The following is a 14,581-nucleotide window of genomic DNA, read 5'->3' as shown; positions in this document are numbered from 1 at the left end:
ATTTATTAGTCCTGGAATACGCCTTACATCTGAGGTCCAGAGGCATAAAAAGTTGGTGGCAAAACATTTATGCCAATAGTAACAGAAGGGATGCCATAAAGGAAGTAAAGACGGCGTGGCCCCACCCAGCAAAAACCAAAACCCATTGCCGCCGAGTGGGTTCCAACTCATAGCGACCCTATATAGGACAGAGTAGAACTGCCCCATAGAGTTTCCAAAGGCAGATTTGTACTGCCGACCCTTAAGTGAGGAGCCCTAGCACTTAACCACTACACCACCAGGGTTGTCCTAAAGACTGCCTCCACAGATCTCAAATTCCAGATACAGTCATTGAACACCCCTGTCACTGGGTGGCGCCTTTTGGTCAACTCAGGGAACACAACTCGGTCTCACAGTCCCAGAAACCGGAAGCGGAAGTGCACGTCCATGCCAGTAGCCACGTTTGCTCGCGCTTTTGCTTCCGCGTGATGTGGGTTTCGCGTCTGTGTGAGTCCGGCCTGATCAGGTATTACGTGCAGCCGGCCGGGCTGAGGGCGCTTCTCTTGCTCTCCTGCGCAGGCCTGACTTCCTCTAGCCTGGCTGTGCCCGGGGCCTCCTGTTGTCGGCGCCGCCGCCGCCGCTATCCTGCCACCCGGTCGCTTTCCTGCGGCTCCTGCTATTGCTGCTGCCGCCGCATCCGCTTCCCTATCGTTGCCGCTGTCGCAGCCGCTGCCGCCGCCTCTTTCCTGCCGCCGACTTCTCAGAGAGCCCGGCCCACTCTTTCTACCTGCAGCTGCTTTCTACCTGCCGTGGTCTGGAAGGTAGAAGTGGTGGGCTGGGCGTGGGGCTCTCGGTGCATTCACAGGTAAAATCGTGTAAATCCTCGTTAATCAACAGTGCGGTTCCCAGGCTAGCAGCGGCATCTACACCTGGGAGTTTGTGAGAAATGCAGATTCTCGGGCCTCATGGAACCCCAGGGTAATTAGAATCTAAACGCTTTGCTCCTATCTCCTCCAGTAAACTAAACCCTTTGCTATTGAGTCGATTCCAACTCAGCGATCGTATAAGACGGAGTAGAAATTCCCCCACAGGGTTTCCAAGGAGCGGCTGGTGGATTTGAACTCCCAGACCTTTTGATTGGCAGCTATAGCGCTTAGCCACTGGGCCACCAGGGCTCCACCTCCTCCAATAACGCAAAAACCAAACCCGCTGCCGTTGAGCCGATCCCGACCCATAGCGACCCTATAGGACAGAGTAGAACTGCCCCGTAGTGTTTCCAAGGAGCGCCTGGCGGATTCAAACTGCCTACCTTTTGGTTAGCAGCCGCAGCACTTAACCACCACGCCACCAGTTTCCCCAGCTCCAATAAAAAATAGGCCTCTATAATTCAAAGGCATCAATTTTCTGCCTTCCTTATTCATTGTCCAGCTTTCGTATTTGCATATGAGGCGATTGAAAACACCATGGCTTGGGGTCAGGGCGCCTTAGTCCTCAGGTAACATCTTCGCTTTTTAACACTTTAAAGAGGTCTTTTTAAGAGCTGGGGATGCTTAGCACTGGGATGCGAAGGCCCTGGGTTTTTTTTAGGGATGCTTAACCAAAAGGTTGGCAGTTCAAATCCACGAGGGGCTCCTTGGAATCTCTATGGGGCAGTTCTACTGTGTTCTGTAGGGTCGCTATGAGTTGGAATCAACTGGACGGCAATGGGTTTGGTTTTTTGGGGGGGGAAGGGTTGGCAGCCTGTTTAGGACCATATTTATCCCAGTTGCAGGAGGAAAAATATTTAGTAAGAGGCACATTTCGAGGAATTTCTTTGGCTGTAAGGCAGACATTTTCGTCAGGATTGCATGAGAGTATGGCCAGTCATAGTTCATCAAAAGTCAAGTGTGATTTAGCTGAACAAGCTTAACATAGCAATGAGCAATTTATAGAGGTCACACAGCCAGTGTGTCCAAGATCTTAAGATTTTGCTGAGGTAGAATCCTTGTTGGATGCCGGTGATTCAACCACAGTTTCTGCAACACACTTTTTAATAGGTTGATGACTTTTTACAGCAAAAGCTGTGCATATTCTTAACATCACAGCAGCATATATTGAGAATGAGGGCAATGTGGGAGGCATGTGTGATGAAACTAATCAGAACACCTGAGCGGATTCTAGAAGGTCAGTGGAGGAAGAATTGATGAGATTTCTACGATGTTGCAGAAAGTACCTCCTCTTTTGTAGTAATTATTTTACAAAGTACTCTTGCTGAAATAAATGTGAAATATGCAACTGTTAGGAAGTCGTGATTTATAATAGATAATTTGCAACATGAAGAAGCATAAGTTGATGAGTAAATAGTGTGTGTGGCATCTTTAATATAACTAGAGAATATGTTTTTTTTAACCAAGTAAATGTAGAATGAAGGTGACATATGTATCAAATGCTTTGAATATAAAAGAAAAGGATATTTTACATAGAACAAAAGATAGGAAAAAATATGTAGATGCTAAAGAGTTTAGCAGCAACTGCTTATATTTCAGAAATTTTAAGTATTTAAAGTTAAGTGTTCTGTTTGTGAAATCATTGCTAATGCCAGTGTCATTAGTATTATTATTACTTTTTACTATTTACAGTTATAACTCACCACATTTTTTTTTAATGGAAGTAGTCCTGTTATTATTTTTCCATATTATTAACCAGGTCATCCAGAGCCATTTATCTCAAAAGTCCATTTTTTACACATTGTAGTTGGGCAAATCTGATTTTATTTCTTTATGTTAGCATGGCCTATAAAAGAAAAAAAATTGTTGCCATCAAGTTGATTCCAACTCATAGTAAGCCTGTAGGACAGAGTAGATCTGCCCCATAGGGTTCCCAAGGAGCAGCTGGTGGATTCGAACTGCTGACCTTTTTGGTTAGCAGCCATAGCACACTATAGCTCTTAACCACTGCGCCACCAGGGTTCCTAAGGGTGGCATTAAATTTTTGACATACCTATTTACCTCCCTACATCCCTACTGTGTCTAAATTTCCCTCCTTTCACCCACACTCTCAGCCCAAGAAACGAAATTTCTTTTTGTAATAGTGTCATTTCATGCTCTCTTTTGTGTGTATGTGTGGAAAAGCATATATAACAAAATCTTTTCCTGTTTCGAACACTTTTACATGTACAATTCAGTAGCATTAATTACTTTCACCATGTTGTGCAGCCATCATCACTATCAGTTTCCAGGTATTTCCATCACCCTTAGCAGAGAAACTCAGCATCTCTTAAGCATTACTTTCCCTTTTCCCCTCTCATCCCCCTCTAGTAATCAGTAATAAACTTTAGTTGCTGTACATTTGCCTATTTTAAATATTTCATCCAAGTGGGATTGTACAATATTTGTCCTTTTGTGTCTAACTTACTATACGTACAGACTTTTTTTTTTTAATTGTGCTTTAAGTCACAGTTTACAAACCACGTCAGTCTCTCATACAAAACCTGTATACACCTTGCTGTATACTCCTGGGGAAACCCTGGTGGTGTAGTGGTTAAGTGCTACAGCTGCTAACCAAGAGGTCAGCAGTTTGAATCTGCCAGGCGCTCCTTGCAAACTCTATGCGGCAGTTCTACTCTGTTCTATAGGGTCGCTATGAGTCGGAATCGACTCGACGGCAGTGGGTTTGGTTTATATACTCCTGGAAGCTGGTGGCGAAGTGGTTAAGTGCTACAGCTGCTAACCGAAAGGTCCGCAGTTCAGATCCACCAAGCACTCCTTGGAAACTCTATGGGGCAGTTCTACTCTGACCTGTAGGGTCGCTATGAGTCAAAATCAACTCGACAGCAACGGGTTTGGTTTATATACTCCTATTTGCTCTCCCTCTAATGAGACAGCACACTCCTTCCCTCCTATCTCTCTTTTCATGTCCATTCCGTGAGCTTCTGACCCCCTCTGCCCATTCATCTCCTCTCCAGACAGGAACTGCCCACATAGTCTCATGTGTCTACTTGATCCAAGATGCTTACTCTTCACTAGTATCATTTTCTATCCCATAGTCCAGTCCAGTCCCTATCTGAAGAGTTGGCTTTGGGAATGGTTCCTATCTTGGGCTAACAGAAGGTCTGGGGACTATGACCTCTGGGGTCCTTCTAGTCTCAGTCAGACCATTAAGTCTGGTCTTTTTAGAAGAATTTGGGGTCTGCATCCCACTGCTCTGCTCCCTCAGGGGTTCTCTGTTGTGTTCCCTGTCAGGGCAGTCATCGGTTGTAGCTGGGCACCATCTAGTTCTTCTGGTCTCAGGCTGATGTAGTCTCTGGCTTATGTGGCCCTTTATGTCTCTTGGGCTCATAAGTACCTTGTGTCTTTGGGGTTCTTCATTCTCCTTTGGTCCAGGTAGGTTGAGACCAATTAATGTATCTTAGATGGCCACTTGGTACTGCTTAAGACCCCAAACGCCGCTCTCCAAAGTGGGATGCAGAATGTTTTCTTAACAGATTTTATTATGCCAATTGACTTAGATGTCCCCCGAAACCATGGTCCCCAAACCCCCACCCCTGCTTTGCTGGCCTTCGAAGCGCTCAGCTTATTCAGGAAACTTCTTTGCTTTTGGTTTAGTCCAGTTGTGCTAACTTCTCCTGTATTGTGTGTTATTTTTCCCTTCACCTAAAATAGTTCTTATCTACTATCTGATTAGTGAAAACCCGTCTCCCTTCTCCCTCTCGCAACCATCAGAAAATACTTTCTTCTTTGTTTGAACTGTTTCTTGAGTTCCTATAATAGTGGTTTCACACGATATTTGTCCTTTCACAACTGACTAATTTCACTCAGCATAGTGCTTTCCAGATTCCTCTATGTTATAAAATGTTTCATGGATTCATCATTGTTCTTTATCAATGCATAGTATTCCATTGTGTGAATATACCATAATTGATTTATCCATTCATCCGTTGATGGGTACCTTGGTTGCTTCCATCTTTTTCCTATTGTAAACAGTGCTGCAATGAACATGGGTGTGGATATATCTATTCCTGTCACAGCTCTTAACTTCTCTAGGTTATATTCCAAGGAGTGGGATTGCTGGATCGTATGGTAGTTCTATTTCTAGCTTTTAAAGGAAGTGCCAAATCGATTTCCAGAGTAGTTGTACCATTTTACATTCCCACCAGCAGTGTATAAGTGTTCCAGTCTCTCCACAGCCTCTCCAACGTTTATTAGTTTGTGTTTTTTGGATTAATGCCAGCCTTGTTGGAGTGAGATGGAATCTCATTGTAGTTTTAGATTTGCATTTCTCTAATGGCTAATGATCATGAGCATTTCCTCATGTATCTGTTAGCTATCTGAATGTCTTTTTTAGTGAAGTGCCTGTTCGTATCTTTTACCCATATTTTAATTGGGTTGTCATTTCGTTGTTGAGTTTTTGCAGTATCATGTACATTTGAGAGATCAGGTGCTGGTCAGAAATGTCACAGCTAAAAAGTTTTTCCCAGTCTGTAGGTAATCTTTTTACTCTCTTGGTGAAGTCTTTGGATGAGTATAGGTATTTGATTTTTAGGAGCTCCTAGTTATCTAGCTTCTCTTCTGCATTGTTTATGCCATGTATTAGGGCTCCTAGCATTGTCCCTATTTTTTCTTCCATTATCTTTATCGTTTTAGATTTTATATTTAGGTCTTTGGTCCATTTTGAGTTAGTTTTTGTGCATGGTGTGAAGTATGGGTCTTGGGTTAATTTATTTGCAGATGGGTAACCAGTTACACCAGCACCATTTGTTAAAGAGAGTGTCTTTTCCCTATTTAACTGTCTTCCGGCCTTTGCCAAATGTCAGCTGCTCGTATGTGGATGGATTTATGTCTGGATTCTCAATTCTGTTCCATTGGTTTATGTATCTGTTGTTGTACCAGTACCAGGCTATTTTGACTACTCTGGCTGTTTTTTATTTTTTAAATAACATTTAGTTTTCAGTGGAAGTTTACACAGCAAAATAGGTCCCCATTTGACAGTTTCTACGTAAATTGTTCAGTGACACCGGAGACATTCTTCTCATTGTGCCTCCACTCTGGTTAGCGTAGCATTTTCAAGGTTCATCTATGTAGCAGCATTTGTGAGTACTTCATTTCTTTTTATGACTAAATAATAAGAGCCCTGGTTGCACAGTTGTTAACCGCTTGACTGCTAAGCAAAAGGTCAGTGGTTCTAACCCACCTGTCCCTCTGCAGGAGAAAGATGTGGCAGTCTGCTTCTGTGAAGATTACAGCCTTGGAAACACTATGGGGCAGTTTTACCTACTCTGTCCTATAGGGTCCATATGAGTTGGAATAGACTCAATAGCAACGGGTTTGGTATAGATATACTACATTTTGTTTATGTATCTGTTGATAGACATTTGGATTCTTTCCACACTTGGGCTGTTAATTAATAGTGCTGCAGTGAACATTTGGTGTAAAAGTATCTGTTTGTATATCTGCTTTCAAGCCTTTTGGGTATATACCTAGGAATGGAAATTTCCAAGTCAAATGGTAATTGTATGTTTAACTTTTTGAAGAACCACCAAGCTATTTCCCATGGAAGCTGTACCATTTTACAGTCCCAGCAACAATTTCTCCACATTTCTCCCTACGTCTTGTTTTCTGTTTTTCTGAGAGCAGCCATCCTGGTAGGGGTGAGGTGGTAGGTATCTCATTGTGGTTTTGATTTGCATTTTTTGATGACTAATAACATTGAGCACCTTTTCATGTGCTTATTGGCTATTTGTGTATCTGCAGCGAAATGTCTTAAGTTTTGTATCCATTTTTAAAATGATTTGTTTGTTTTTATGCGGTTGAGTGGTAGGAGTTCTTTATATATCCTGGATATTAAATCCATATCATATATGATTACCAGATATATTCTCATGTTCTATAGGTTGTCTCTTCACTTTTTTATAAAGTCCTTTCATGCACAAAATTTTTAATTTGATGAAGTCCGGTTTATGTTGTCTTTTGTTGCTCGTGCAAGGTTGTGTCATCTGCATATCCCAGGTTGTTATTGAGTCTTCCTCTAATCTTCATACCCAGTTCATGTAGTCCAGCTTCTCAGATTATTTGCTCAGCATACAGATTGAATAAGCATGATGAAAGCATACAACCCTGACGCACACCTTTCCAGATTTTAAACAACGCAGTATCCAGAACAACTGCCTCTTGGTCTATGTACAGGTTCCTTATGAGCAGAATTAAGTGTTCAGGAATTGCCGTTCTTTGCACTGTTATCCATAATTTGTAATGAGCCACACAGTGGAATGTGTTTGCTTAGTCAGTAAAACGCAGGTAAACATCTTTCTGGTATTCTCTGCTTTCAGCCATGATCCATCTGTCACCAGCAATGATATCCCTTGTTCCATGTCCTCTTTTGAATCTGGCTTGAATTTCTGGTGGTTCCATGACCATGTACTGCTATAGCGGCATTTAAGTGATACTCAGGAAAACTCTACTTGCCTGTGATATTAATGATATTGTTTGATAATTTCCTTCTTCTGTTGGGTCACCTTTCTTTGGAATGGGTACAGATATGGATCTCTTCCAGTTACTTGACTGTGTAGCTGTCTTCCAATTTTCTTGGCATGGATGAGTGAGCACCTCCAGCGCAGCATGCATTTGTTGAAACATCTCCATTGTTATTTCGTCGATTCTGAAAGCTTTGTTTTTCACCAATGCCTTCAGTGCAGCTTGGACTTCTTCCATCAGCACCATCAGTTCTTGACTATATGCTACCTCCTGAAATGGCTGAATGTCAACCAGTTCTTTTTGGTATAATGACTCTGTGTATCCCTTCCATCTGTATGTGCTACTAGACAAATTAATAAAAGGAGAGATAGTTATTAAAGGAGAAACACTGGTATAAAGATCATGCGAGATAGAGAGAAAACATTTACACTGAGAGCAATAATTAAGAGTAGGAGTTTGGCATGTGGGTAAGTGGGTAGAAAGAAAGGGAACTGAAGCGAGAGACTGCTCCTTAGAGAAAAGTAAATGATTTTCTGATTTATTGTTTGACCAATTATTATACAGATGAAAGAGAGTGTTGTGGAGTCCTCCCAGATTTCTAAAAAGCTTGGGGACTGCTGGTGTTATGGCCCAAGATCAAAGAAAAAAAGCAAAACTTGAGGGGCAAAAACAAATGTTTACGCAAAATATGTAAGAAAAATAGTGTTTGATCTCAAATGTAATCTGGTAGTATCAGACCTTGTCTTAGTTCAGGAAAGGGAATAAGAATAACCTGCATCGGCCCAAAGCTGATCGCTAAGAGGTGAACATCAGACATACTTCAGCTCTCCAGCCTTTTTACCAGTTCTGACATCAGTTGTTTCTCCCACAGCATTCTGTAGTTTTCTGCTGGGTGCGATAACTCCTTGCAGTGGCCACACAGAACTCACAGACCATATTTATGGTAATGGGGTTTATTAGGGGAGTAACCAGTTGCAGTTCAGAATCAGGATTAATTTGGAGTTAACTGGATACAATCCAGAATACAGTTTGTCAGTCAGGACAGCTTGCACACCATTTTCGCTGTTCCCTTTTCTGCACCACTGTTGCTTCCGCCGTACTGTCTCTAGCAGGGTCTTGCGGTCTTCACTGTTACAGCTGTCTTTGTCCTGGGTTTAGGAGGTTCTCAGCTTAGGGACCTGGGGTCCAAAGGATGTGCTCCAGTCCTGACTCTTCCTTATGGTAGTGAGGTCCCCCTCAACCTCTGTGGAATTGACTCTTTTAAACCTAGCAGAATGTCAAAACTGACCAGTCACCTTGGTAGGCCACAGGACTTTATTTATGTAGTTTCTGCCCAATCCCTGCAAGGGTTTTACACACATTACATGCATAGTCCCGGCCAGTCATTCTGTGGGAGTAACAAGACCGTGCTAGAAAGATAAAAGCAATTCACTGCACGGCAATACATTATAACACCATAAATGAGAAGGACATCATGCTTGGTGTAGTAGAGGGGTCAGCAAAAGAGAGGAAGACCCTCAACGAGATGGATTGACAGTGACTGCAACAATGGGCTCAAGCACGGCAACGATAAAGAGCATGGTGCCGGACAGGGCAGTGCTTTGTTCTGTTGTATACAGGGCTGCTGTGAGTTGGAATCGACTCAATGGCATGTAACAACACAAGAACATAAATGAGTTGAATATTTGGAAAGCAAAACAAGGCACAACAGAAGGGTTTTAACTGCACATAATTAAAAGTCAAGGAAGCATGTTGAGTTCATTGACCAAACTTGATAAATATGTTGTCCCTGAAAATTCACCTAAGTTATATCAAATAACAGTGTGCGTCTTGATCTACAAGGGGCCAAGTTACATAGCGGAACCCACAATGTCAGCCGTAGACTCCTGACTCACTGGAGGAAATCAGGTTCAGGTTTTGCAACTTGGCCAGGCCTGAATGCTTGTGCTGCTCCGGTAGGAATAAATTCCTCCATCTGTGATCTTTTTGCCCCAAGAATGAGGCCTGTGGAGCTGCATGAAGAATGCAAGTATCTGCTCTGGAAGGTTGGAGCCTGTTGTGTTTTATATATAATATCCTCAGGGTGGAGCATTTCCTTGAGCTTGGGAAGAAGCCCTGCCCAGGGAAAGAGGTGAAGGCTAAAAACCTGTCACTGCCTCCTTACTGAACTCTTATCTCCCCATCCTTCTTCCATTTCAGATACCACGTGTGGTAAAGGGAGCAGTCGTCCTGTCCAGGCACCTGTGTATCATCTTACATATTCTTGCCATCATAAAGATTTCGACTGCTCTTACAGGCTGTGTCGACTAAACATTCATCTGTGTCCAAAGTGATGACTGGTGGCCCTGCTCCTGTTCTCATCTCTCTTACTGAAGTGGCTTTTTGGGTTTTGTAGCAGACATTGACTTAGAATTCCAAAAGCTGGAGCAAGGAAATGGTGAGTACCACAGAGAACTGGGGTATTCTTATTATAAGGGGGTGAGGCTTGATATGAATTGTTGGGAGATTAGCTGTGTGCTCTGGGCCCTGTGGTTCCTCAGTGAGATAAAAGGGTGTCAAAGGAGGCCAAGTATCTGAGCCCTAAGAGGCATGCTAAGACCCTGCTCCACTGCCACAGAGCCCTTCCTCTACACAAACATGGTTTTTGAAGTCCTGGATGCCAGGGGTCATCTTCTTTAATGTGACCCGTGGAGCTGGCACCATGGGGCATTACCATCTCCACTTTGGGCCTTGGTGCTCTGTGTTAGTGACAGAATCTCCTGACCAGAGCCTGAAGACTGGAGCAGCTCTGGCTGAGGAGGCTGAGCCCCAAGCCCTCCAGAGCCATCCTTGTCCCATCATTGCAAACTGTTTTCACAGCTTCCCCAGGAACTGCAGCCTTTTCTGTGCAGTTCTGAAACTATAGCTCTACCTCCCACACTGTGTGAGGCTGTATAAAAAGGATGGAGAAGGATAGTAGGGGAAGGCCTTGACTCTGTTTATGGGGTCCTGTGTGGGCTTGGTGCTCTCATGATGTTACTAAAAGAATGACACTGGGGACAGTGATTCTGTCTCAGTCATGTGTGGGGTCTCCAGACCCATCCTTTTTTCCAGCGGGAATGCTTTTGCTGTGAGGTTCTCAGGTGTGTGAGAAGCCTGATTCTCTAATGTACGTCCTTGTCCTTCCACATATCTGCATAGAGCTGGTATTAAACCCCTGTAATTTTCAACTAGTCTCCAGAGTCTTGAATTACAATGTAAAATTAAAAGTATTCTTTTTTTTTTGCTGGAGAATCTCCATATATGGGATGGGTGTGTTTAAGTTTTTGTGTTTACATTTTCCGTTGGGTGGGATAAAATTTCTAGATTAGTTTGTGTATTTCTACTGAGAATTTTTCCATTGAGTGGTTATAAGACTTGTCAAAAAATGTCTATTTTTGCTGATGTAAAAGTGACTCTAAAGCTTATTTAAATCTTGAGTAGACTCTTAAAGACTTATATGTAAGAAATCATGCCAGAATTTCTAATGTGTTAAATAGCTTAGCCATTTTAGGATCATATTTCTCCTGGCTGAGGTAAACTGATTGTATAGATTTTCATATCCCTGGTCACTAGAGAAATAGCTCTAATTTACATTCTTATGATTTGCACAAATATATATGACAGTTTAATAATAGGTACAAATGACAAAATTTTTAAAATGGTTTAGTAATTACAAATGAGAATTCCTGGTGAAAGCATTAAATATCTTATTTGATTTATATCATATTTAAAAGTATAATTTAGTTTACTTAAACTGTTTTTACACTAAATAATACCTTCAAAGTTCAAAATTCAGTGTGAGCTTAGAGGGTACACTTTATGAATACTTCTTCCTACCGTCGTTCTCATCCAGCCCTTTCCTCTTCCACAACCTTTGGATAGCCAGCGTTATTACTTTCTGAAGCATCTTGCCAGTGCTTATGTAAAAGCAAGGACATATAAATAGGAAGTTATATTTGCCTTGTCCTACACAAAGTGGCATGGAATTTACACTGGCTCTTTAGTTAACAAATGTTTCTGGAGATCTTTTCATAATGTTTTTTCGCTGTTGCCATCTAGTCCATTCCTACTCTTGGCAACCTCAAGTGTTCAGAGTAGAACTGCACTCCATAGGGTTTTCAAGGCTGTGACCTTTGGGAAGTAGATCACCACACCTCACGTCCAAGGTGCCTCTCAGTGGGTTTATACTGCCACCCTTTGGCCCCTTAACCACTTGCACTACCCAGGGACTCTTTTTGATAACAACGACAATGCATAACAAACAAACAAAAACCCTCCAGACCTGTAGCAGTTGAGTTGATTCCAAATCACGGCAACCCCATATATTACAGAGTAGAACTGAGTTCCATAGAGTTTTCTTAGCCTTACTCTTTACGGAAGCAGTATGTCAGGGCTTTCCTCCACAGAACCACTGGGTGAGTTCACACAGCCATTCTTCTGGTTAGTAGTCCCGTGCAAACCATTTGTGCCACCCAGAGACCTTCTAAAAGTACTGAGTGCTTAAATCTAAATTCGTACATAACTCTATAATGCCGGATACAGTTGATCTTAGTTTTGTTGTTTTTAACCATATTGCCATGAAGGGGCACTTGGATTATTTCCAATATTTTGCTTTTACAAAGCTTTTTCTGTGAATATAAAAATAAATTTCGAAGATCCACGTATCAAAAGTTTAGGTATTAAAGCCTTTCTGAGCCTAAGAGAAGTTAAACAAAACTGAAAGGGTTTTCACAAGACTTTGTAAAATTAATATCTGAAAATTACATTTCTTTCAGTTTTTCAATAATGCTTTAAATATTCTGTTGTCAACTATATCATAAACAAGGAATTCAGAAAGTTTCCCTGTATAACCCATTGCCGTCAAGTGGATTCCGACTCATAGCGTGGTAATAGATAGACGTTGGTCAGTTTTTATGGGCTCACAGTGTGTCCCTCCCTGATCTCATCTCCTTCCTGCCTGGAGATTGTTCTAGGATGTTGACTTGTGAGAGGGCAATGATGCAAGGGTGGTGATAGGGGTCAAAGCTCCCAGATCTTGAGCTCATTTCTGGTTGACCCATTTGCAGTGGGTACTCAGGAGCCATGGCCACTCCTCCAATTGTCCAGCTCTTTTCGCCCACACCAGCCCACTGCTTATCCCAACTGCCGGAATTGGCAGGCTGCATGTGGCTTGAGTCCCTGAGAGAAGAGGCAGGTCGGCTAATGGGGGTGGGGCTTATTCATCTGCTATGCTCTACCTTCCCAATGTCTTCAAAGCAATATTTATGTCCTGTCTCCAGAAGGTAAAATCATTTCCACCTTTTGTGTCAAAGAGACTCTGTCCCCACTGTTGTCCTGTCCTCCTCCGCTTGGCCATTCCAGCATTTTCTAGTGAACATTGAGTGTCATTTCTCTGTCTTTGAGTGTTGTTTATTGAAGTTTGATAAATTATACTCCAATAGAAAGAGAATCTTTTTCAGGTTATTAGAGAGCCCATGCATCTAATGTAAATAAAATAATGAGTGAGTGGATGAATATAAATACAAATTTATCATGAAGAAAAGCTCTACTTTCAATATGCAGAGAAATGAATCAGGATCCATGCCTTACACGAAAAACAATTCAATATGGATTAAGGACCTAAATGTGGAAACTAAATCTATAAAATTCTTAGAAGAAAATATAGGGATGGAACTGTGAAGCCTAGGTTTTGACAGTGGATTGCCAGGAAAGACAACAAAATACCAAGCAGCAGAAGCCAGGGTAGATAAATGGGACCTAATAAAAGTTAAATACTTTGGTTCATCAAAAGACTTTATCAAAAAAGTGAAAAACAATGTATAGATTGCAAAAAATTTTCCAGGAACCATATATCTGATAAAGGCCTAGTATTCAAAATATATTTTAAAAAATCTATAATGTAACAGAAAAATGAACAACCGAATTTAAAATAAGTAAATAAATATTAGCAGTGATATGAAAAAATTGGAACTCTTATTGATATGATACTGGGAAAGCAAACTGGTACAGCCACTAATGAAAACAGCTTGGCAGTTTCTCAAAAGCTAAACCATACTTCCATGTGAGCCACAATTCCACTCACAGGCATATAACCAAGAGACATCAAAGTAGTGAAGGAAATAGACACATGTACGACAATGTTCACGGCAGCACTATGCACAGAAACTAAAATTTGAAAACAACCTAAACATACATGAACAGAAGAATGGAACGACAAAACATGGTACCTACATAAAATGGAATATTACTCAGGCATAAAGAGAAATAGTCTTGAAATAATGCTGTCCAGGCATGGACAAGTAACTTGCAATTTGCCTCCAAAACTGGAGGGTGCAGAGACTGAAGACAGAGATGGGCAACTCCAGTACGGTGGTAAAGGAATTTTAGTAGGTAGACTTAATGTACAAGGAAGTCCCTGGCATCCTCAGGACCAAAGCAGATCTCTGTACCCCACAGAGGGAGGGCAGAGGTTTTATAGTGGCAGTGGATAGTTGTGGCTACATGCCAGGGATTTACATAAAGAATACTCAGGAAATGGTAGTGAACTAGCAGACTATATGAGGGCACTAATGTTCAGCCTTGCAAAGTCTGTTTCCCCTTCAGTCCACCCCTCGAGTCTGGCTCTTACAATCTGGCATGCTCCCAATCTTGTCTGACAGACCCTGTTCCTTCCCTGCTGAGAAAAGATACAGAAGTGGGATTGGCCAGATGCTATGTGGTGCCCATGCATGTGCAAGAGACAGAGAAAGTTACTGTGTACCCAGAACAGGGGGAAGGATTCTCTGATAAGGAGAAGGAACTGGGAGAGAAAAGATGACCCAGTTCTCAGTCTCTTTATCAGAGAATGCTCTGGGCCTACGGCCTTTACTTGGGGTGCCTGGATGGGAAGCATAAAGGCAGATCATTCCCCCAACACATGCTACAATATGGATAAACCTTGAAAACATTATGCTAAATTAAATAAGTCAGTCACAAAAGGACAAATATTGTATTGTCTCATTTATACAAAATAACAAGAAAAGGTAAATGTATAGAGAGACCAAAGTTTATTAGTGGTTACTAGGACATGGGGAAAGGACTCATTGTATAGGAAGCAGTGAGTGACTGTTTATGGTGATGGGTAATTGGCAATG

At 41.9% G+C, this 14,581-nt stretch overlaps 1 protein-coding gene across 8 annotated transcripts in view; it reads left to right on the top strand.

Moving 5' to 3' along the window:
- The first annotated feature begins 396 nt into the window (after nucleotides 1–396).
- The window catches only part of LOC100664952 (zinc finger protein 420-like), a 34,869-nt gene continuing 20,684 nt past the window's right edge, over nucleotides 397–14,581 (top strand). For 4 of the 8 annotated variants that reach the window (XM_064280844.1, XM_064280843.1, XM_064280845.1 and 1 more), the window contains exons 1-2: nucleotides 512–957; nucleotides 9,627–9,864. Coding sequence is in view for 5 of the 8 variants with exons in the window: in XM_064280840.1 (XP_064136910.1) it covers nucleotides 9,862–9,864 (3 nt within the window). In the remaining 3 variants the exon portion in view is untranslated. The other 4 variants (XM_010593259.3, XM_023552297.2, XM_010593260.3 and 1 more) reach the window with 4 other exon arrangements.

This window comes from Loxodonta africana, chromosome 3 (genome assembly GCF_030014295.1).
Source record: "Loxodonta africana isolate mLoxAfr1 chromosome 3, mLoxAfr1.hap2, whole genome shotgun sequence".
NCBI classification, from domain to species: domain Eukaryota; kingdom Metazoa; phylum Chordata; class Mammalia; order Proboscidea; family Elephantidae; genus Loxodonta; species Loxodonta africana.
Note: the sequence above shows the minus strand (reverse complement) of the source record. Positions and strands in the feature narration are given on the sequence as shown.